General features: G+C 39.6%; 1 protein-coding gene across 1 annotated transcript; it reads left to right on the top strand.

Moving 5' to 3' along the window:
* Positions 1-699: 699 nt before the first annotated feature.
* PAXBP1 (PAX3 and PAX7 binding protein 1) lies at positions 700-23,299 on the top strand. The gene is made up of 18 exons (XM_015623983.2): positions 700-1,232; positions 1,991-2,119; positions 3,695-3,871; positions 4,956-5,177; positions 5,737-5,840; positions 6,207-6,427; positions 7,347-7,536; positions 11,529-11,652; positions 13,564-13,663; positions 14,129-14,244; positions 16,627-16,826; positions 18,195-18,339; positions 18,491-18,612; positions 19,233-19,309; positions 19,574-19,640; positions 21,150-21,296; positions 21,677-21,831; positions 23,013-23,299. The coding sequence occupies exons 1-18, from the start codon at positions 773-775 to the stop codon at positions 23,128-23,130; spliced, it is 2,874 nt and encodes a 957-aa protein (XP_015479469.1). The 5' UTR covers positions 700-772; the 3' UTR covers positions 23,131-23,299.
* The last annotated feature ends 337 nt before the right edge of the window (positions 23,300-23,636 follow it).

The raw sequence follows: 23,636 nt of genomic DNA, 5'->3' as shown, positions 1-23,636 counted from the left end.
AGCTGAGGATGTATGTATTCTGGCCTTGGGAAGAAACAAGGTTAATAGTACATGGGCTTTCTAACAGAGCAAATTAAATTGCCAGTTACTTTTGCCACTGTAGTGTTCTGAATAAGGCTGGTGCAAAAGACCTTTTATTCCAGTACCCAAGAAACCACTGCAGGATTTTTTTTCTGGAAAGAGCAAAAAATCCTGAACTACAGAAATCCACAGCTCCGATATTGTGGAGATCTTCCCAAAGGCCCTATTCGGCCCCAACGGATACCAAGAACCTGATCCTCCCAATTCTATTTTATATAGATTTGCCCTATGCAAGTACTGCATTAGAAAGTCGCAGTGTTTTTCCACAGCAATGTCTCCAAAATACGTGTATGTCTGGTGTAATAAAACAAATTTTGTAAAATAAACTCGTCTCATACGATGAATCTTTTCTTTAATATAACTCACTTTATATTTACATTACCCGGCCCTCCTCTTCCTCCCTCCCTCCCCTTTCCCCCTTCCCGCCCGGCTCGCGCGGCTCTCCCGACGCAAGATGGCGGCTGCCGTGAGGGGTTAGCGGGGGCGGCCCGGGCCGCTCGAGCCCGCTCGGCGCGCTCCCCGGCGCGCAGGCGCAGTGCCGCGTCCTCCGCCCGTCGGTAGTGGAGCCGGCGGCAGGGGGCGCTGCGGGCGGCGGTGCCATGCTCGCGGGGCCGGGCCTGGGCCGCGGCGCGGGGCGGCTGGAGCGGGCGGCACCGGGGCCTGGCGGGGCGGCCGGTCGGTGCCCGGCGGGATGTTCCGCAAGGCGCGGAGGGTGAATGTGCGGAAGCGGAATGACTCGGAGGAGGAGGATGAGGAGCGCGACGAGGAGCCGCCTCAGGAGCCGGCGCCGGCTGTCGGGGCGGCGGGGGAAGGGCCCAGCGAGGCCGCCATGCCGCTGGCGTCGGGCGCCGGGCTTCTGCCGCTGCCCGCCGGCTGCGTGCCCCTCTCCCTGCCCGGCAGCCCCGCGGCCTTCGCCTGTGCAGCGAGCTACGGCGCGGCTCTCGGCTTGGGGCTGGGCTTGATGGGAAGCGACCGGGCAGGCCTGGGGGTTCTGCCGGCGCCCGCTGTCCTGCGCCCTCCTCCGCCGCCGCCGCAGCCCCAGCAGGGCAATGGGCTGCCGGCGGCCGGGCGCCCCAAGGAGAAGAAGCGTTCGCGGGAGAACAAAGAGGTGCCGAGGGCCAGCCTGCTTAGCTTCCAGGACGAGGAGGAGGGTGAGGCGGGTCGTTGCCTGGCTTTTGGGTAGCTTCTTGGGGGAATGGAAGGGACCTGGAGTTGCTCAGCCTGCACTGGGCCTCCCCCGGCCCTCCAAGAGAGTTGGGATCAATATTTATTACTTAAGGCAGTTCCCCCGTGTGGCGTGCGGTGATGTGGGATCACGTAAGAGGGGGCGAGCCCTGGGGGCACGGTACGGGCGGCCAGGGATGCCCGCGCCTTCCCCGGCCCGACCTGGCTCCTGCGGAGCCATCATGCTCCCAGCGGGCCTAGTTATGATATAGGGGTTCAAATTGCCTCTGTTTCTGTGTCGCTGGTGCATCACCTGTGCTGCGTTCACTGCCCCTGGGTAGCCCGCAGGTTTGTGCGGGAGTAGGTGCAGCCCGTAGTCTCCCCCTGGAGCCAGCAGCACTGGCTGAGGAGCATGTGTCCTGTGGCTTTGTGTCGAGTTTGTTTTAGTCTGATGTGGCTGGTGTTCATGGGTCACCTCGGACTCACTGCCTGTTGTCCGAACAATCCGTATAGTTTTGAGTCGTCTTGGAAGGAATTCTCTTGAAATCACTGAAACTTTTTTCTCAGACTCGTGATTTGAAATCTTGATGGAAATACTGAAAGCGTAGAATAAGACTTTGAAAAAACCCTACAATGTTTGTTAATGGCAATTTGTGAAGTTCCAGGTACAAAATTAAGAGATTTAGCTAGTAAGTATGCTTGAGAGATCTAATGAATGTAATATTATCCAATTTCTCTTTTAAAGAAACTGAAGAAGTTTTCAAAGTGAAGAAATCAAGTTACAGCAAAAAGATTGTAAAACAGTTGAAGAAAGAATACAAAGAAGATCTTGAAAAATCAAAAGTTAGAACAGAGGTCAATTCTCCAACAGATGGTAACTGCAAAATTAATAGTAACTTTTGTAGTGGAAGAGCTTAAGTACTGTAATTTAATTTCTTGTTTTCAGGATGGATCGTTAGTCTTCTAGAGGATTTCACGTTTAGAGCTGAAGTAAAGCACAGATGAAATGTGTTACGTGAGCCTTAGGAATGCTGTTGTGCAGTTGGTAGAGAGTTCTTTGATTCTCATGTAGAAATTAACATAGAAGGATGGAACTTCTCAGCTCTGTTATATGGTTGTCAAATAGACATCAGTATTCTGAACTGCAGCTGTGTTTATGACAGATGAGTTGCTTATTGAATTAGGAAGGAATTACATTAGTTTGAAAATATTTCTGGTGCTTGTCTGACAGAATGTGCCCTTGTAATGCATTTTCTTTGAACAGGAAGATTGTGGGGGTGAGCAGAGTGGTGGTCTTTGTTATTAATTGTTCAAGAGCTGCTTGTTTCAGGACTTGAACCTTTGAGTAGATAACAGACTGAAAGTGTTGGAGCAAAAGGATCTGTTCAATGTACAGTCCTTGAGAGCTTCAAGTAGAGCCTGGGACCTCAGTTTCATTGTACTGTTGGGTTTTGGGAAGCTTATTGGTAAAGTGTAGTGGTTGCTTTTCCACTTAAGTTTTGACTTGGATTATATAATACTACTAGCTCGAGCTGGGAGGCTTATGATCTAAAGATTGCAATGATCTAGAGAAGCACATGGGGGTTGAACATGGTCCCATGCAGGAAATATTTTAAAATTTAATGAAATTATTTTTAAAGGTTTTGCCTGCATTTAGAAAACTCACAGATTCTTTCTTATTAGAATCCTTTAAATTGCCTATGCAGTGACGTGGGGCACGAGCAAAACCAGAAATTATCATTTCTGTGGCTAATGTTTAGTTCATCTGTGGAAACCTGGATTCTTGCTTCTGTCATGAAGACCCTTAAAACATTGCATTTTGCACATGGCTGTGTGGGCAATGTTTGTTTCATTGCTGTTTGTTTTGCTCTCCCTGATTCATGTGGCTATAGTTCAAAGACTTCAAGGCTGCAACTGAGAGAGAAGCCTGGATTCTCTAAACAAGTGCTTGAGTCTGAAATGTCAGATATGTGCAGCTTGGATTGAGTAGCTGGGTTTAACATGCATTTTTTTATATATTATTTGTACTTGCTGCCTGTATCTATGTTACCCACCTAATATAGGTTGTAGCCTGAGAGGAAAATGAAGGGTTCTTTTGAAATCATCTGGTGCTTGTGGAAAGATTTGGTGTAACACAGGCAGTGCTTTCTCATTGCATATGTAAGAGACTTTGACAAGGTTGCACAAAGTTGAGTTCGCCCACTTTCTTAATACTTAACAATATGGGGAATGTTTAGTAGTTGCTGGGGCCTGCCTTGTCACATTTTGTTTTGAGAGTATGTCAGTGATTTAATCACAATTAAGAAAGTGTATTTTTCTAGATCTCAAACAGTAAAATTATTATTTAACATTTTCATTTGATTTTCACTTTTGATTGTTATATCTTAAAAAAATACTTCTGAGTGATCTTTATAAAAGGAGTAAAACATGGACTTTGCTGTCTTATCAGTTGAAGCACCACTAGAAAAGACAGGACAGAATAAGGATATAGGCCAAGAAGATGGGACTGCAAACAGTGAGCATGGTGAGGAAGAAATGGAAGTTGAAAGTGAGAAGGAAGAAGAAAAACCAAAAGCAGGTGGTGCTTTTTCAAGTGCTCTGTCATCACTGAATGTTCTCCGCCCAGGTTGGTTTTTGTATTATGTTTGATAAGTTACCAAGTGATTTAGGCAATGTTTACAGCAGACTAATGTGTGAGAGAGATTAGGAAATAGTTTCCAGCAATTTAGCATCTGAGAATTACAGAAACTGCTATTTTTTAAAGGTTGTTCAGTTTTACAAGCCTTATGAGAGAATATGTTTTGCTACAGAATGCTTCATCCTGATGTCAGAAGCAGGAATTTGTCTCTCAAATAGATGACAAACTGAAAGAAAATCTAGATTTGGAATAGCTGACTTCACATGAGATTTAACTGCTTTCAGTTAAAATCTCTTCTTTAGTTCAAATGTTTCAGTTATGGGTCTGCAAGGTGTCTGAAATACTCTCCTATCCTGTTTTGTATACTGAGATTCTAGTCAGGCCCTGAGGTCAGAGAAATCACTCTAGGAAAAATATTTTTGAAACTAGTTTGCTAATTATGGTAGTCTGTTCCCCAAATACCAGATGGGTGTCCTGGGTCCACACATTGATTGATAAGACTTATGTAAGTTGCATTAAGTTTTGTGCTGCAGATTTTAGAGTTTTCAATTAGGTCTGGCACTTTTCATGTTTCCCCTTGATTGTACAATCTTCTGTATATTAACTGTGTCTAATTTGGAGTCCTCTTATTCCCTGACCGATGACTGACTGTTGAAACTGTTGATGCTTTTTATTCCCCCAAAATAAGAAGAGCTGGGAGCAGTATTGGGATGGGAAGTGACACCTCATTTTCTATCTCCCTTTGCAATAGTCAGCTCCTGTAAAGGGCTTCCTCTTCTTTAGGAATATTTCTCATAGGAGCATCAGGCTTCTGCTCTTATGACATGAGCTGCTGGAAGCAGAGCCAGACTTTCTGTGACGATCCCAACTTTGAGGGTATCTGCTCAGAAAGTTGACATGTTTAGCATCTAAGTTGCTTGCAAATATTTTGTGTGAGTATGGATTTGTTTCCCCTCACATTTTTTTTCCGTGTGCAGAGGTGATTTGGTGCAGTGACAGAGATGAGCAATAAGAAATTGTAACACCTGTTTTGTTAAAGTGGTTGTTTAACAGTGCACGCATCTGTCTTTAGGAGAAATTCCAGATGCTGCTTTTATTCATGCCGCTAGGAAAAAGCGTCAAATGGCTCGTGAACTTGGAGACTTTACCCCCGTTGACAGTGAACCAGGTAAAAGCCGCCTTGTTCGAGAAGATGAAAATGATGCCAGTGATGATGAAGATGATGACGAGAAGAGGAGGATAGTTTTTACAGTGAAGGAAAAATCCCAGAGGCAAAAGATTGCTGAGGAAATAGGTAAACCCTTTTTTTGGAAGGTCAGCTGATAAATATTCACACTGTTTTCACTGCGAGTGCTCCTATTCAGCATTTTAAACAACATGTTTTTCAAACAATCTGGAGTTGCATAACATTTCTGAGGCAAAGTACTACATAATGGAATATGTTTGTAAAATCCTGAGCACAAAACTATGTTCCTGTGCACACTGCTGACTGTGATAGAAACTTACACTAAGGATCAGTTCTTGTTTTTCCTGTACTCTGTTTTTAGGAAGTATATAGTTGTGAAAAAAAAAGGTTTGATACAGAATTCTTCTTGCTGTCAAGCAGGTAAAATATCCTTTTGGAAAAGGAGTTAGACGTTCGAGGATTTTACCAGCAGTGAATTGCAAATTTTCCCATTAGATCTTTCAAGTGGAACCCCTGTGCTAATAATTCACAGGCCAGTGTCCTTAATTCCTCATGAAAAGGAAAGGAAAATACTGTGAGATTTTCTCACTGAAGCATGGTTTCAGGTTTTTGAATTCATGACCCTTATAATCATGAATACATTATCTTCTTTTGTACTTGTATGAAGGTATTGAAGGAAGCGATGATGAAGCACTAGTGGCAGGGGAGCAAGATGAAGAGCTCAGTAGATGGGAGCAAGAGCAGATACGAAAAGGAATCAACATACCCCAGGCATGTATATAATTGTGCACTCTTTTTTGATTTGTTTCTGCAAGTATTGGCTAAATCCTTTACAAACTTGATTTGTTTACAGGAGGCTGTTTCATTTGAGAAATTAAGTCTGTAAATTCTGATGCTCTTTAAAGAGAAATAGTATAAGTATTTAGAATGGTATTGATACTAAGAATTTGTCCATTTACCTTCTTGTGGGCATTTGTTTCTTCTACCTTAGATACTGGATGCTTAAATCCCCTTGATAATTACATTTTGTAACTGTATCTGCTTACATTTTTCACTTTGATTTCAGATGTGTAAAAAAGTAAATTTCCCCTTTCTTTAAAGCCTAATATACTACAATTGCATTTCCTCTGCCACTAGGTTCAACCAAGCCAGCCTGCAGAAGTGAATAATGTGTACTACCAGAACACTTACCAGACACTGTCTTACGGTTCATCGTACGGCATTCCATACACCTATGCTGCGTATGGATCATCAGAAAACAAGTCTCAAAAAACAGATAATACAGTTCCTTTCAAAACTCCCAGTAATGAGATGACTCCTGTTACTATTGATTTGGTAAAGAAACAGCTTAAAGACAGGTAGGACAGACCATCTTTTTAGACTTAAAGACCTGTACCCTAGGTTTCTGTTCCTCAGGTGTCTTTTAGTCTCGGTGAGCAAACACAGAGTTTCATCGCTGGAAAAGTACTGACTGGCACATCCATTTTAAAAAAAAAAAATGGCAAAAAAGCTCAAAGTGAAGATGACATTGACACTTTGTTCGAGTCTCCTTGGATTGCTTCTCTGAAGTGAAACTTTAAATATGAGGCCATTGATCTTGTTGAAGAGAGGTCTGAGTTGCATCTTCTGGACACTGCACAGTCTTATAGTGAAGAAATGAAAGGCCAGTGAGGTGTTTAGCTTATCAAGCTGCATTCCTTTAAACTGTGAATCAGATATTTCCCCTTCAATAGATAAAGAATTTAATTTTTAGTGTATACGGGGATTTTTTGGCTTAAACACTGTAATCTGCTTGTTAGGTACACAAAAGGTACAGAATGAACAACACAGTTGAAATGAGAAATCATATGTAACAAACAGCTTGTACTTCACATGTCTTTGAAATTGGTTTGTATGCCTTGTAGTGTTGCAGCCTTTGACAATGAGTCGAGTTAGTAGAGGAAACAGAATGCTTTGTATAAGCTGTAGTTCGCATCCCCCCCCAAGCTGTCCAGCCAGCTTTTCATTAGGGACAGCCTTGCACTATTCTGTGTGCTATCAACTCCTGTAAAAGTTTGTAGGAATGGCCAGTGCAGTGCACTACAGCATAGTCTAGCAGTTGAGTTCCAATCATTAGCCTTAGTTCATGAAGAGAGGGGAGAAATCAAAGGTCGAGAATGTCTTTGCAAAATTTCCCGTGTATTGGCTCAGTACTTGCACTGTACTGTCTGTTTGATGTCTCAATGGTCTGAAATAGACTTTTGGATGTAAATTTACTATTTATCCATTGCCCTTCAGGTTGGACTCTATGAAAGAAATTCACAAAGCCAATCGGCAGCAATATGAGAAACACCAGCAAAGCCAAGAGGACTCTACCAAGGCAATTGAAAGATTAGAAGGGTCTTCTGGGGGTATTGGTGAACGGTATAAGTTTTTGCAAGAAATGCGAGGGTATGTCCAAGACTTGCTTGAGTGTTTCAGTGAAAAGGTAAGGATGCAAAAACATTAATCTCTTTAAAAAAAAAAAAAAAAAAAGGTCTCATTACATGCCAAACACCACTTCTCCCTCTGATTTTGAAAAAAAGTCCTTTGAGAGCATATTCTTCTAAAGGTTTGGTTATTTGAGGATTGAAAAGAACTTTTTACCATGCTAAGCTGATTATCAGAAGTCTCTCTTCCCAGCTCACTGACTTTAGATTGTCTAAAAACTTGCACATTTTATGTCTTCAGGATTTTGGTAGATACTCTGGCATTTCAACTTTACTCAGATACTCCTTTTACTTGTGTTGGATATCAGGTTAGCAAAAGTGAGGACTGAATTATGACATTGCTGCTTTTTGGAATGCTTGGGGTACACAATAGCTGAGACTTGTATTTTCTTTCTTATTATAAACTTCCTCCTGCAGATGTTTCTTGGTATTGCTCTGGAGTCTGAAGGAGAGAAGTTTTAAAACTAGCATAGCTGTTGAAAGACACACAGACTTAAAAATATATTTGTTTCATGTAGTGTAATATTTTCATCTATCTCTAAGTCAAAGACTTAGTATTTTTTCTTTTATTATGCACTGTGCTTTGATTACTTACTTTGTTGTAAATATAGTAGAAACTGATGAATATATATATATTAATTAGGCACACACAGAAGCTGTAGAATTCAGTTAGCAGTATATTGGCTATTTCTTCCTTGTCTTCTGACTTAAATACAGTAGTAATATATTAATTTCTCAGTATCTTGTCAGAATAACTGAGTAGTTTTAAGCTACTGCTTGCCTAGCCCTTTAGCTTTGGGAGAGGAATGGAAAAGCACTTTGGGTGCTAGACATTAATTGTCCGTTATTAGTGGAATTGGGAGAGTCCAGTCCAGTCTTTGTCCTGTAAAGTGAACATAACTATGTCATGAACAAACCCAGGAAGTGTAGGACAGTTAATTCGCCCAGCTGACTGATTAGTGTAACTGATTAGTTGCAATTGATTGTTCACTTAGGAAGCCATATTCCTGAGTCAGTATTAGCATTAGCTCTTGAAAATTATCTAATAAAGGTACTTTTCTAAGCATCTCTGGCAGTGCTGGTTACCCAGATGGCTGAATTCCTACTAAAGATAAGTTTTTACATTATTACTCTGTGATAAATTTTTATTTCTGAAGTCTCTATTCAGTGTTTTCTTTCTACAGACCTTTTGTTAAAGACCTTTCTAAAGACCTTTTGTTAAATTACCTTGTGATAGCTATAAACCATGTCTGGAGGTTCTCCTTGATAGCATAAGTGGTCTTGTTCAAATATTCTTAAAATGTGACTTTTATCATCTCAGGCTTCTTAGGGGCATTCACGGGGTTTTGCTGGTTTCAGGTGGAGGCTGCTGCTGTACTCGAATGTAAAGCGAGTTGCAAAAGCAGCAGGTGATGCAGTCTAACAGGAGCATTTAATTTATTTTTATATTGTTTGTCCAGATAATGTGGTTTGGAATTCAGTGCTTTCAGCATGACAAAAGTACCCTCAGATTCAGAACCAGTAACACTTGTCCAGAACGAGACACTGAAAAGTTTTCTAAAAAGAAGGTGTTGGAAGGGGACAAAATCAAGTAATAAAATCAGTATCAGTTTTTATTTAAATGAAATGCAGAAGGACAGCATTTTTTTGAGTGTAGATAAATTATAAATTACCTTCAGCTTTTTTGTAGAACCTGTGGCCCTGACTGTTTCTATTTAAAGTGTTATTATTGTTATTATTATTTATAATGTATGTAGTTATTATAATACACATGAGGATATGTGTATATGTATGTGTAATAATACCATATGTGTATATACATACATATACGAAAACATATCTTTAAATATGAATGTTAGGGTCACTTTGCCCATTCTTAAGGCTCAGCAGAGAGTATGACAAGATTACACAGATTTTAGAAACAAGCACTAGAAAGGTCAAATCCCGTGTAATACCCGTTTTTCCCCAATAAAAAGACAACCAGTAGAGTGGAAGATGGCTGCATGACTTCCTTCAGAAGTAATTACTGTCAAAATTATGCTTTCTGAGAAGGCTGGTGAGTCGCAATGACACTTCTACATTTTGAATGTAGGAACATACAGTGGATACAGAAAGATTGAATTGTTCTGGGCATACCTGTGAAAGCATAAGTAGATGAGTTGTTACTTTACCTGCAGAAGTGAACTACCAAAACATGCTCTGTGTGTCAGGATTTTTCTTGTGATCTAAATGTTTGGAGACCTTTCTGCTTTTGCTCTTCCACTGTATACAGGGAAAGTGAACAAAAAAATCCCCTTGAAAACACTGAATTTAAGGTATTGACTAAATAAAACAGGGAATGAGGACTGTAACTTTATAGTAGTCAGTGAAATTTTGAGTCACTCATTAACCCCACAGTATTGATTAAAGAAGAATAAGGGCTGCTAAGTCTCTTGTATTCTAAATGGGAAATATTTTGACTGGATTCATATATCTGAATACATTACTAGGGTTCTTTTTTAATCCTGAGAAAATTACAGAAAAAAAACTAGAGATGCTTTGAAAAATTTTCATTTAAGTTTTCAATCTTAGAATTTCCTCTTCATGCTTAAGAGAAGAAACTGTATTTTCTATGGTAAACTGCAGTAAAACAATTCTTTTTAAACTGTTATTTCTGTTTTCAAAGTGGTCTTAAATTCTGAATATAAACTTCCAGCACTTGGAAGTTTATTCCCTCCTTGTCTTTCTTTCTAGTCTTTTCTCCAAAAGAAAGTTGCATTTGTTTTGAGGTGGTGCAGAACTGCTTTCATTTTAATCCCTGGAGCCCAGTTTATCCCACAAAGCTAATTTCTTTTTCTTCTCTGGTGTGTGTGTCAGTCTCAGCGAGCTGAAATGGCCCTGTAACTATAAACTCAGAATTTTACATGTTACTAAAGGAGGTTCTTTAATAGCTGCTGAGTCACATTCTAAAATACATTAGGAAACAATTTCTGATTTTATATTTTGTTTTGGAAAAAAACCCATAATCCTGGATGGTAGGCAGCAATGAAATATAAAAGACTGGAAGACTGTGGAGTAAGCATACGTCTCAGAGGTAAGGAGGACATGGCTTAAGTGTTCATACCAAAAGGACTTGCCTTTCCACATTAAGAGATTGTGAAAACTTCTGGTTTGCATTTGAATATTTATAATGATCTAATTTTAACTTGTCCCAGGAAATGATAAAAAAAATGAGCAGTGAGCCTACTATATAATGTCAGGAAATCCCTGGCTGTCATAATATCTATTTTTGTTAAAGATGCTACTAAAATAGTTCATTAAGGGAAAAAAAAAGTGATAGGTCTGACCTGATCTACCTGATTAATTCAAGGTTATACTTAATGCATAACTTGTGCAAATTGTACTACTTTAATTTTAGTGATAAGCTAGAGGAGTATTTGACTTATTTAAATTACCTGTTGGCATAACACCCTTATGCAGGGTTTGATTTCATTTCAGTAATATTTCAGCATATGCTGTGAAGAGTTAGAGCAAAACAGTAGCTGCTGGCATCAGTAGGTTAGCTTGATGGGTAGTTTTTTCACTGTGTACAGTCAGCATATTTTCTCACCAAAGTACAGAATACTGCATTCTTGTTTAAAGGTAGATGGGAAACAGTCGACGTCTGAGAATTGCAGACCTTTATGCAACACATTACACACTTGCTAGGGAACACAAGAGTACTGGAAAGAATATTGCACTCTCTAAATAGGATGTCTGTCTGTGTAGGGTCATCCAATCCATGGAAGTTGCTTTCAGACTGCTCTTGTTCTGATTGAAAGCTGCCAATGTTAAATGTATGCATTTTTCACACCTTGAACTATTTCCTGGTGCAAATGATACAAACGAGTAAAAGCCAGGACTTTGTGCTGCTGGGAGCACAGTGACAGCATTTTGCTCCGGAATAGACTGGGACCCCAGAAGCTGAGCAGCTCAGGATCCGGGTATTACGTGGTGTGTTGTATTTTTACAGGTGCCTCTGATTAACGAACTTGAATCTGCAATGCACCAGCTGTACAAACAGCGAGCTTCCCGCCTTGTCCAAAGACGACAAGATGATATTAAAGATGAATCTTCGGAGTTTTCAAGCCATTCAAGTCAGTCCATCTTGAAGGTTTTTATTATTCATTAAACAACCTTGTTTACATAGTATGATTTAATTGAAATGTAAATGTTTAATGTATGACTGTCTTATTAAAGTTTATTCTTACTCTTGATATTAGTAGAAGCAAGTTTAGATGAAAGTTCTCTGTTTTGTTTTAAATTCTAAACCACTGTAACTCTTACTTAATCTCTCGTTTCTGTTTCTCTTAACTAAATTTTCTCCTTCCTAGCACTAAAAATATATGCATGGTGGCTGTGGGAGTAGTGGTAGTATGTGACTCCCCATTTTCTTCTTATATCAGGACTTCTAAAAAATTTATTTTAACCTTCCTGAATCTATAAATGTTCTTTAACATGTACAGTTAACTGTATAAAGCCACAAAACACTGGGCTAGACTTCTGTCTGATGTTCTGTTTTGTAGCCAGTGTAAGTATTTGATTTCAGATACTTAACTGGTAAATTAAAGAACTGGAAGACTAATCAGACTAATACAGTAACCCTGTATGAAATACAGCTTAAGAATACCTACTTAAAATTCCTGTTCACTGTGAATTTGTGGATGGGGAATTCTCACTGACGGGGTGTCTTACAGTGATTACTCTTCAGTATGTAAAACTACAAAAGCATAAATGTTAACTTGGATGGAAGTCAATGTTTCTTGGAGGAGGTTTTATTCAGCCTATTAAATCAATGGATGAAATATCCTATTAATAGGAGTCCTCTTTATGCTTTATAGTTTCCCATTTTTAAAAATGGCTTTCTGTCCTGTTGCTGATGGAAAATTCTATAATCAATGCCATTTCCCTGTTCTGCCACAGTTTTCAGATGAAATCTTGTTAATACCATTAGCTAGAACTCACTGAAGATGATGAAGTGTTAGGGTGTCAGAGTTGGTTGTTCCTTTATAGAGTGGTTAGCATACATATTCTTTCTAGAACTGTTATTTGGAGTTGCAGGCATCAGATGGCCTTGCAGTTTTATCATGAAAATGCTGCTGTGAGAACTAGAAACCTATTTCCTAAAAGCTTAGAATGGATTCTTTTATAATGAAATTTAATGATAGGATGGGAATAGTTCTCATTGCTGAGGTTGGGTTTTACAGAGATTTTATTCAGTATCTGGAAGTTTAGATAAGGCTCTTAGGAGTTCAGGTATTGAATTGGATTGCTGACATAGATTGGCATTAATACTTTAAATGACGAATTTGTAAAGACATTTTGTCAGAACATGTAAATTTATTCCTGAAGTTTGGATAGGCTGTTGTTTACTTGTTAATGTTTAAACTTTAATGGTGGACTTGAGCAGTGGTTGCTGTTCTAGCTGTGTTGTTTTCTATAGCCAGGAGCATAGATAAGCGGAGCTTGAAAAGAGGAGGGAAGATGGTTTATCTTTCTGTAGATTTTGATGTGTTTTAAACTTCAGGCAATCTAAAGCAAAAGAACTTAGAAACACTGTGACTAGAGCTCTGAAATAATGTATATTCCCCAGTCACTCTTGTCTGCTTTTTTTTGCTAGTTTTCTTCTCAAAAATTATGTGGTGAATGTGTTTATCTAAGGAGCACTTTTCTTGGACACTTCATTTCAGCTATTTCTGTTAAAACTGTTGACTTTTATGTAGTTCAGCACTGTTGTGAGAGAAATAAGAGGGAAGTGCAGTGACTATTTGACATTTAAGTGGAAATTTTTCCAAACTCCACTGCTTTCTGTTATAATCTCTACACATCGTGAATTCAGGCTTCTGGGGGGCATTGTTGGTTGTTTTTTTTTCTTTTTTTATACTTCAACTTTCTATTTCAAATTGCATTTAGTTTAAAAGTGGGTAAAAGGCTCTTATGAAACTGCCTACAGCACATTTATAGAATCATAAATAAACATTTTAATTTTCATCAATGTAATTTTACAGACAAAGCTCTGATGGCACCAAATCTTGATTCTTTTGGGCGAGACAGAGTGATCTATCAAGAGCAAGTCAAGCGTCGAACTGCAGAAAGAGAGGCTAGAAGGTAGAGAATGAGATTTCTTTCCTCCTTTAGGAGTCTTTGTCTGCTTGCAAGGTACAGCTGTCCTCTGTGACATACTAACATGTGTGGCAATGTTTGCTTCTTCCTTGCAAAGGGAAGAAAACACTTCAGCTGGTATGCTGGGCAGGGATATTCTTATACATCCCAGACTACCATGCAAGTGTACAAAACAAAACATTCCATGATACTGTTTGAAAATCACTAAAAGAAAGCAAAGTAAATACATTCCACAGCTATATGGTCTTTGCTGGTTTTCTTTCTTTTCATTGTTTGAGGCAGCAGCATAATGGAATGCTTGAGGTGGTGACATAGTAAAAGTTTTTTTCAGCTTGACTTTCCTAGAACTAAAAGGACAAGCCTAAGTGGGGGTATTCCTTGTACAGGTGGGGAAAACAGCTCATTTCTCTTTCTTTACTATAGCTGGTTTATACTGCTCTTCCCTTCCAGAGCTCGCCGTAGACAAGCAAGAGAGCAAACTGGGAAGATGGCAGATCACCTTGAAGGCCTTTCCAGTGATGACGAGGAAACTTCAACAGATATCACAAACTTCAACTTGGAGCGAGGTTAGAAAAGCTACCCAGGCTTTATCACAGAATCACAGCATGGTCTGGGTTGGAAGGGAGCTTAAAGCCCACCCAGTTCCAACTCCCTGCCATGGGCAGGAGCATCTTCCACTAGACCAGGTTGCTCCAAGCCCCATCCAACCTGGCCTTGAGCACTTCTAGGCATGGGGCAGTCACAGTTTCTCTGAGCAACCTGTGCCAGGGCCTCATCACCCTCACAGGGGAGAGTTTCTTCCCAATATCCCATCTAACCTTGCCTTCTGTCAGTGGGAAGCCTTCCCCCTTGTCCTGGTACTTCAGGCCCTTGTAAATAGTCCCTCTCCATCCTGGAGACTGCCTTCAAGTATTCTAAGGCCACAGTTAAGTTACCTTGAAACTTCTCCAGGTTGAACAATCCCAGTTGTCTTATGTAACAAAGTACCAAATATTTGACAGGAAAAAGAATTGATCCAAATGCAGCCCTATTTATATACTTCACCATATTTTGGAAGGAGTTTGGGAACTTTTGATTCCTGGATCATCAGTGTGACCAGAATAGCCTCTATCACCATCTGACTGGATAGCCCATCCTTAGTGAGATTCTGTTTATTTAGTTCAAACTTGCTTTTGCTGGCAAGCAGTAAGGTTTTAGACCATCAGTAAGTCTTCCTTCCAATTTGTAAAATAATTTATCATTCTTGAAATATGTGTTTATCTTACTTGTGAAATTTTGAAAACCTCAGTGCTTTAAAAATCTTTTTTTGGTTCATGACAAGTATGTAGTGGAGTTGTGAATAAGCTTCTAGAAATGCAGTGACAAAAGTTTTGTAGAGTCTTGTTGCAGCCTAGCAAAGTTTGCAGATGATAGGAAACAATGTTGAATGCAAACACTGCAGAAAAATCTGGTGGTACAATTAGTGTTAGCTCTGATTAAAAGAGAATCAGGTTAGAAGTGAGGAGGAGGAGAGCAGTAAGGATCGTATACATAGAATTGCTTGTGTTGCATTTGAGGAGGGATTGATTGGTTTTGGTCTCTTCAAGTAGGAGAACAGTATTGACTTTTCACAGTATGAGAGTTAGGGACCATGAAATTAAGTGATAGGATAGGTTTAAAATAAAGAGGTCATTTCCCACAGAGAAGGCAATAAATGGCAAAGTCATTGCTGTAGGTGATTGTGGAGACCCAAAGTATAAACGTATTAGAAAAGCAATTAGATGACCTGTCTAGCTGCTAGGGCCTTTGGAAGTGCAGTTTGCACACCTCTAGTCACTGGCTGATTTACTGCAATTTTATGGTTACACTGGTTTTCTGCATACAGGGAGGGGTCTTGGATAAACAGAAGAAGTGGTCGGGGTTGTTTGGTGCTATAATAAACTTAGCTAAATTAAATTATCTAGACTCAATGGGGCTGAATTGCACTTGGTAACTTGGCAGTTTATGTGTGCAAAAGCATTTTGTAGAAATTTTTTCAGTTTCTGAATAGGCATAGTGTTTGTAAAGCTTTTTTGCTATTGTTCGTAGCTGTGATGTTAGTCCAGAAAAAGCAGTGGAACAGAGGAGTGCACTTTGCACCTACTGGCTTTTTATGTAGTGGTTTTTCTTAAGCCCAATATGAAAATTGGTTATATGACATAATCTCCTCTTCCCTCAGCCCTGTCTCTGCCTGCTGTGTGTACTAGTTGTGCTTGTTGTGTAAGGGTTACTACTGTAACCAAACATTTACAACTGCAGCTGTGGCAAATACAACTTATTAGAATGAAACTAACCCTGAGAAGTAGAAAAGATGAAGGGAAAATAATATATAGAGGAAAAGGTCTGGACTGCATAGAATACTGGTACTGCAAATAAAAAAATAAAAATAGAAAAGAAGGTGCTAGAGGATTGTAATCACGGCCCAGTGCCAGCAGGCATGTTCTGCACAGCATTTTAGCATGGTCTCTGCCAGGACCCACCCTGTCTGAAGTGCCAGTTCAGTTGGCTTATCTGAGATGACCTCCTATATTTGCACTTAGATTATCAAAGATGTAGAATAATCAGAGTTGGGAGGGGGCTGGAGATCATGGGGTTAAAACTCCCATGCAAAGCAAGGCCAACTTTGAAGTTAGATCCACTCTGAACACAGCCCAGTATGTCACCAATCCTAATTATGTCTGGTAACTTAAAATCCTTCCATGAAATATATAAAGTAAGACCTGCAATAAAACAGTCTATTTGAGAGTACTCACATGCTCCTGTCTCTATAGCTTTGTGTGTTTGAGGCAGGAGTAACAGATCATCTAAAGATGATGGAGGTTTTTTTTGTTTTGTTTATGGGCTTATGCCAGTGAGCATCAAAAAATGTCTTGAAAGAGGCATTACAAGGAGTAGGTGGTTAACTTTTTGTTTCTTTTCTCCCTTGCTAGATCGTATACTGAAAGAATCCAGCAAAGTTTTCGAAGATGTTTTGGAAAGCTTTTACTCGATTGATTGCATTAAGTCACAGTTTGAAGCTTGGCGCTCCAAGTACTTTGCTTCTTATAAGGATGCTTATATTGGCCTCTGTTTACCAAAGTTGTTTAACCCTTTAATCAGACTTCAGCTGCTTACCTGGACTCCTTTGGAGGTAAGCTTCTCTGCAAGCAGCTTCTATGTTAGCTGCTACATGGTGGTTCTTTGACACTTCAGCAGAGCAAAATAAATTGCACCTTTGATGTGTGTTCTAGGGATGAGATTTCAAATGGGCACCTGTCTTGAGGCAAAGTTTTTCTGGGGAGTGTCTGGACTAGTTGATCCTTTATGTTCCCAGCAGACTGGAGTTCATTTTGGCATGCTGCCAGTTCCTTCTCAGGAAGTGGCCAACCAAAATTGCCCATGGTAGTGGGTTGGAACTAGGTAATCATTAAGGTCCCTTCCAACCCAAACCATTGTATGGTTCTATGAAAATGCATTTAGTCTTTGAAATACTTCAGAGAAAATTCTGACTCTAGATAATGTTGTTTTATTAGAAATGGAACTATGAAGCTTGTGGAATTACAACCTAGTGTCTCTAGGTTATGTATCTGTCTCTCAGCTACATCTCCATACCCTGTAGAATTCTGGCTGGCAATTTCTAAGTCTTTCCCATAGTACTCACTGCCCAGTTATTATGTAGGGAACATGGGAAAAACAGGACAGCACTGTGGCAGCCGAGTATCCCTGGCACACATTCCTTGTCCAGCCTGCATGTGTATGCTTTCATGTGATGCCACCAGGACAAACAGTTCAGGTAGCTTTTGACTCCCTCTCTGTTCCTCCTTTTTTCAGAAGTGCTTCTTTTGTTCGTTAACTGCCAAGAGAATATCTGCAAAAGGGGTTTTTCTGTCACCTCTTCTCCAAGTGCAGAGGAGGGGAAGGCATGACTCCTCTTCAGAGAAATTTGACTTCATTAATCAAACAAGGAAAAATCTAAGAAAGATGCCCTCATTAAATTTAAAACATTCTTTGTGCATTCTCTCTTCTCCCATGCCATCTCTCTGAGTTTTTCAGGTTGACAAAACAAAGCTTATGTTAGTTGGAGACATGGTACAGAATGGTCAAGTCTAACTGTATTTATTAGTCTCTGTTACTGATCCTGGTAAGCATTTTGTTAAGGCAGAAAAATTACAAGGTGCTCATAAAGAGAGGCTTTAAATCCAAAAGGCATAATTTTATAATGCAGCACAATTGAGCTGTACTTCTGACTTGTACCCTAATCTGTAGGCTTTTTTTGGCTCAGGTGGAAATAGGAGTTAAAATCTGTGGGGCAGAAGCTGCTAAAAAAAAACAATCTTGCTTCAGCCATTTTCTCTTTTCATTACATCTAGGGGCTGTGCTGGTAGAATCAATTGGTTCATTTGGCAGAGTGTTTAAAGCTGTTTTTGTGAGTGTATTGTACTTGCATATGTAACACTTTTTCTATGTGGTAACTTAAAATCTTTGTTTAGGGATCTAACCCAGATTCTTTTTTTATTAGGGCAAGTGTCGAGATTTTGAAACAATGCTGTGGTTTGAGTCATTGCTGTTTTATGGCTGTGAAGAGCAGGAGCAGGTGAAAGATGATGCTGATATTTCACTGTTGCCTACCATTGTAGAGAGAGTTGTTCTTCCTAAATTAACAGGTATAGGCTTAGAAAATGGGAGGGAAGGGGTTGTGGAGTCTGATGCTTGTTTGTGCTTTCAGATTTTTCTGCTTCATAAATAATTGCATGGATGTCTCTGTACTTGTATTTGAGTATTTGTAAAGTGGAGTAATTCTTTAATCTCTTACAGTAATTTCTGAAAATATCTGGGATCCCTTTTCTACTACACAGACGTCTAGAATGGTAGCAATTGTACAGAAACTAATAGATGGATATCCTTCAGTGGTGAATGCAGAAAACAAAAATACACAAGTAAGTTTCTTAAATATGTTGCATAAATTAAAGAATTTGAATACATTTTTAATACCTTATGTTGGGAAATACACCAAGAAAAATAATTTTTTAATTATTTTAAAAATATGCTCTGTGGCCTGTTTGTGGGGAGTATGATGATGATAAATTAAAAGAAGAAATTAAGTGGAACTTCTCCAAAACAGATACTAGTGATAAAAAGATACACCAGATGTTCTAAGACTTGTTGATCTCCAGTTTTGCTTTAAGGGTTGCCTACAAATACTCAGGCTTTTCTTTTTTAGATCTTTGTAGCCTTTTCAAATGTATTGCCTACAAACTGGATTGTTTTATGTGCCTTCTGTGAATCCAGGAACTGGTATTAAAAGTTCAGGTTTTAATTGAAAAATTAAAAAAATTCAAATTTCAGAAAATTCAATTTCAAAAATATTAAATGTCAAATTTCAGCTCTGTTAATTATTACAGAACTTCTTTAAGATGGTTTATTTGTGTGGTCAAATATGTATGTATGTATGTTTACTGTTATGGTCACAAGTGTTCTTTGTTGTTAAAAACCAGTTTCTGAATGTTTAACTACTAAGCAGTGCATTGGACATTAAAAAAAAAATTACCTGTTTCAGATGCTGTTAAAAGCGTTGTTGCTAAGAATGAGGAGAACACTAGATGATGATGTATTCATGCCCTTGTATCCAAAAAAGTAAGTTTACTTTCAACTACCATGTTAGACCTTTCTTAGCAAGTCACTGTGTTCAGTCCATACTTAGGAGGGGTTTTTCCCAGTGTGTTTCAGTGCCTGGGTACAGGAGATCTTTTGTCATCCTTCTGGGAGCATTTAGCAAAGACAAGAAGGATGAAAGGGAATATTTATGGAAATGTACTGTGTGTTGGAAGGAAAAAGCCAGCAAATTAAAGACAGAGGTTTAGTCTTGGTTGCTCATTAAAGAAATTTTTTACTTTCCAGCATCTTAGAAAACAAGAACTCTGGTCCATATTTGTTTTTCCAACGTCAGTTTTGGTCCTCTGTTAAGGTAAGTCAGTAAATACATCTGGTAGATCTTTGGTTTAAGACAGTGTAGCAATAAAATCCTCCTCAAATTTGTGGAAAATGGTAGATGGAAACTGCTTCAACTTAATTTGCAAAAACTCCAACTCCAGATTCTTAGTCTTTGATAATGCACTGTGCCCTCTTCACGGTGTGTCCGGTCACTAGTGGTGTCCCCCAGGGCTCAGTTTTGGGCCCAGTCCTGTTTTATATCCCTACTGATGATCTGGATGAGGGGATCAAGTGCACCCTCAGTAAATCTGTGGATGACACCAAGTTGGGCAGGAGTGTTGATCTGCTGGAGGACAGGAAGGCTCTGCAGAGAGACCTGGATTGATGGGGCCCGTGGGATGAGGGTCAGCAAGGCCAAGTGCTGGGTACGCTTTGTCCGTGGTACAGAGCTGCAGCCTGCAGGGCAGAGTGGCTGGAAAGCTGCTGGGCAGGAAAGGCCCTGAGGGTGAAGGTCAGCAGAAGCTGAAGGTGAGCCAGGTGTGCCCAGATGGGCAAGAAGGTCAAGGGCATTTGTACCAGCAGTGCTGTGTCCAGAAGGACCAGGGAGTGACTGTCCCTCTGTGCTTGGCACTGCTGAGGCCACACCTCAAATGCTGTGTCCAGCTCTGGGCTCCTCAATTCAGGAAGGACATTGAGGGGCTGCAGCATGTTCAGGGATGGGAACAGAGCTGGAAATGATCTAGAGGGAAAGTCCTAGGAGCATCTGAGGCAGTTGGGGTTGTTTAGCCTGGAGAAGAGGAGGCAGGAAATGGGGGAGACAGGACAGGGACAGGGACACCTTATCACTGCCTGACAGTGGGGCAGGGCCAGGTGGAGTCTGGCTCTGCTCCCAGGCAGCCAGAAACAGGGTGAGAGGGAATGTCCTCAAGCTGTGCCAGGAGAGCTTCAGGATGGACATCAGGAAGAATTTTTTCACAGAAAGGATAATTAACCATGGAAATGGAGCCTAACAACGTTCCTGGAGGTGTTTACAGAGGTGGACATGGCATTCCATATTCTGGTTGAGTTGACAGGGTGGTGTTTGGTCTAAGAGTGGACTTGATCTCAGAGGTCTTTTGCAGTCTAATTGGTTTTGTAGTTGGAAGATTGTCAAGTGGAAGGACCATTATTTCAACTAAATGTTATGGGGTCACTTGGCTTACTCAGGTTTTTTGTATCCTTGTGCTTGTCAGAATAAAATATACTGCTTTGGGGAATAGGGGTGCTCAAAGCTGTGGATGTCATAGTTTATTTCCAATAAAAGACTGTGAAGAAAATTAACTCCCAGATAAACAGAAAAGTAGAGGCTGATGTTGATTGGACAGCTGCTCTCCATGATCACACAAACAGAACTCTTCTCTGGAATTTTCTATTTAAATTGCAGCAGCAAGGGAGACTGTGTTCTGAATAGGTTTGCAAAACATTTAAAATATTTCAAAATGTTTGATGTGTTTGATTAACTCTCTGGTTTCAGTCAGTTATTTTCCCTGTGCTGTATTTTCAGTTATTGGGAAACTTTCTCCAGTGGTATGGAATCCTTTCAAACAAAACTCTGCAGGAGCTGTCCATAGATGGATTACTAAATAGATATATTCTTATGGCTTTTCAAAACTCAGAATATGGAGAGGACAGCATTAAGAAAGCTCAAAGTGTAAGTAAAATCAAGCAATGTTTAAATGATGGATTTCAACTGAAAGGAATATATAGTTGAAACTTGACATTGCCTATGAAATCTTGGCTTTGATACCTCAAAAGCTGTAGTCTGTGAAAAACAGATTTTATTTTTTTTTTAGTACACAGACTAAAGAAAGAACCTTCTCTGGCTCATGCCTGTAGATGGATTAGGTATACTGTGGGTTTCAGTGCTTTACTGCTTGGATTTTGGTGTGGGGTTTTTTGTAGTTTTCTCATATTTTCACTCCATTGGGCCTTGTCCTGCAGTCTTACTAGGCAGACTTCACAAGTTATGTTACATAGCTTTTAAAAATTTTGTTATGTTGTGTTTAACTTCCTTTTTCCTGTTTTTCATAGGTAATTGCTTGCTTCCCTAAGCAGTGGTTCACTAATCTAACAGGAGACAAGACTATTTCCCAGCTAGAAAACTTCTGTAGATACCTTGTTCACCTGGCTGATACAATTTACAGAAACAGCATTGGTTCCTCTGATGTAGAGAAGAGGAATGCAAGGTAACTTATTTTGAGTTAAAGCAGTTGCAGTTCTTGTGATTCATTTTTCTGGTGAATGCAAACATGGGTTACACTCTCCATCCTGCTGTCTGTCTTTGGAAACTTAATTGAATTCACATGTTAGAAATGGATATTTTTAAGGTGTCTGAAAATAGCAACTTCTGAAAATACTGAGACACTGATAATGTATTTTGCACTACTGCCAAGTGTCCTGGATTCTTAAGGGGGTTTATAAAAAGCAGGGAGAAATACTTTTTATATGGGCAGATACTGTCAGGACAAGGAAGAGTGGCTTTAAACCTGAAGGAGGAGATAGTTATGTTAGATATTGGGGACAGAATTCTTGGCTCTGAAGGTGGCCCTGGCACAGGTTGCCCAGAGAAGCTTCCTGTCCCTAGAAATGCTCAAAGGCCTTGTTGGATGGAGCTCTGAGCAACCTGGGCTGTTGGAAGGTGTCCCTGTCCATAGCAGGGTGTTGGACTGAGATAAGCTTTAAGGTACCTTCCAAGCCAAAGAATTCTATGATTCTGCCAAATTTTGATGCTACCATGTTTGGAGTGTTTCACTTTGTGAGCCTGTTGCTAAGTCCTGCAGAGAGGCTTCTAAATTGCAAACAGTTCAAAAGTTCTGACTATTTACACAACCAACTAGATGAACCTGTTTTGCCTGAGATCCAAGAGTAATTTTACTTGGATCCTATGATCAGCTTAACTAAAAGTTTGTGTTAGACATATTACTGCTGGCCAAGTAACCTGACATGCTAAGGGAACAGCAACAGTGCAAGAATGAACAGTCTCCAGTGCTGGTACAGTCCTGTGTTTTAGTGTAATAGTTTGGGATTGAAGTTCATTTAAGTTTTTGAGCTCTCTTTTGGTGGTGTGTTTCTAAATTTAAAAGAAAGAACTTTCTTCACCAGGTGAAATGATGACTTAGTAAAAATTTTTATTGCAAGAGAAAAATCCAATTATCCCGTTTTCATAGCAGGCTATATTCTGATTTCTCTCTTCTGCTTTTTTCCCAGCATTTAAAAATCTGTTGCCTTGACACTTACTAAGCAAATGTAATAAATCTGCAACAGGAATATGAAATATATGCATTCATAATGTAGTCTTCTGTTGGAAAATTAATCCATGCCATTGATTGTTCTGTTTCTGTATTGACTTTTCCTGCCTCTTTTTTAGGGAGCACATCAAGCAGATCATAAAGCTTCTAGCAAGTATCCGAGCCCTGGATCATGCCATTACTGTTGCAAATGATCACAATGTAAAAGAGTTCAAGATTCTAATAGAAGGAAAATAGACTTTTACCACCATTCATTTTGAGCTTTAAAACCATTCCTGATGTGTAATTTATGTACATATGTAAAGTTTCTTAAACTGTAAAGTATTGATCTTTGTTTTAATACAAAGTGCATTCTTATATACAGCATCCTTAAAAATAAAATCATTGACTTCATTGAAAACAAAAATGGAATCCCAAGGTTGTCATCTTTTTAGAAACCAGATTTTCCCTCAGGTTTCTCAAAATCTTGTTCACAAAAATACTTTGTGCCCTTAATCAGTGGTCATCTACTCCTGTAAATTGTTTCATGGTTAACTGGAATGTATAGAATAGATTCTGTGTAATACAATGTATGCAGATATTTATACCACCATGTTGCTTTCACACTGGATATGGAGATGTTGTACTGTTGCAACAAGCTTTTCATTTGCTAAAAAATACTTATTTTGACAATAAAATGATCATATTATTGGTCAAAAGGGGTGGTAAAAGATTCAAGTATGTGAAAAGTCACAAGTTGAAGA

Source organism: Parus major, chromosome 1, assembly GCF_001522545.3.
Source record: "Parus major isolate Abel chromosome 1, Parus_major1.1, whole genome shotgun sequence".
Taxonomy (NCBI): domain Eukaryota; kingdom Metazoa; phylum Chordata; class Aves; order Passeriformes; family Paridae; genus Parus; species Parus major.
Note: the sequence above shows the minus strand (reverse complement) of the source record. Positions and strands in the feature narration are given on the sequence as shown.

Bases quoted from the DNA above. Each gene is read 5' to 3' on its own strand.
- PAXBP1 (XM_015623983.2), top strand. From the start codon at position 773: ATGTTCCGCAAGGCGCGGAGGGTGAATGTGCGGAAGCGGAATGACTCG. The intron at 1,233-1,990 runs GTGAGGCGGGTC...TCTCTTTTAAAG, and splicing joins CTTCCAGGACGAGGAGGAGG to AAACTGAAGAAGTTTTCAAA. The intron at 19,641-21,149 runs GTAAGTCAGTAA...CTGTATTTTCAG, and splicing joins AGTTTTGGTCCTCTGTTAAG to TTATTGGGAAACTTTCTCCA.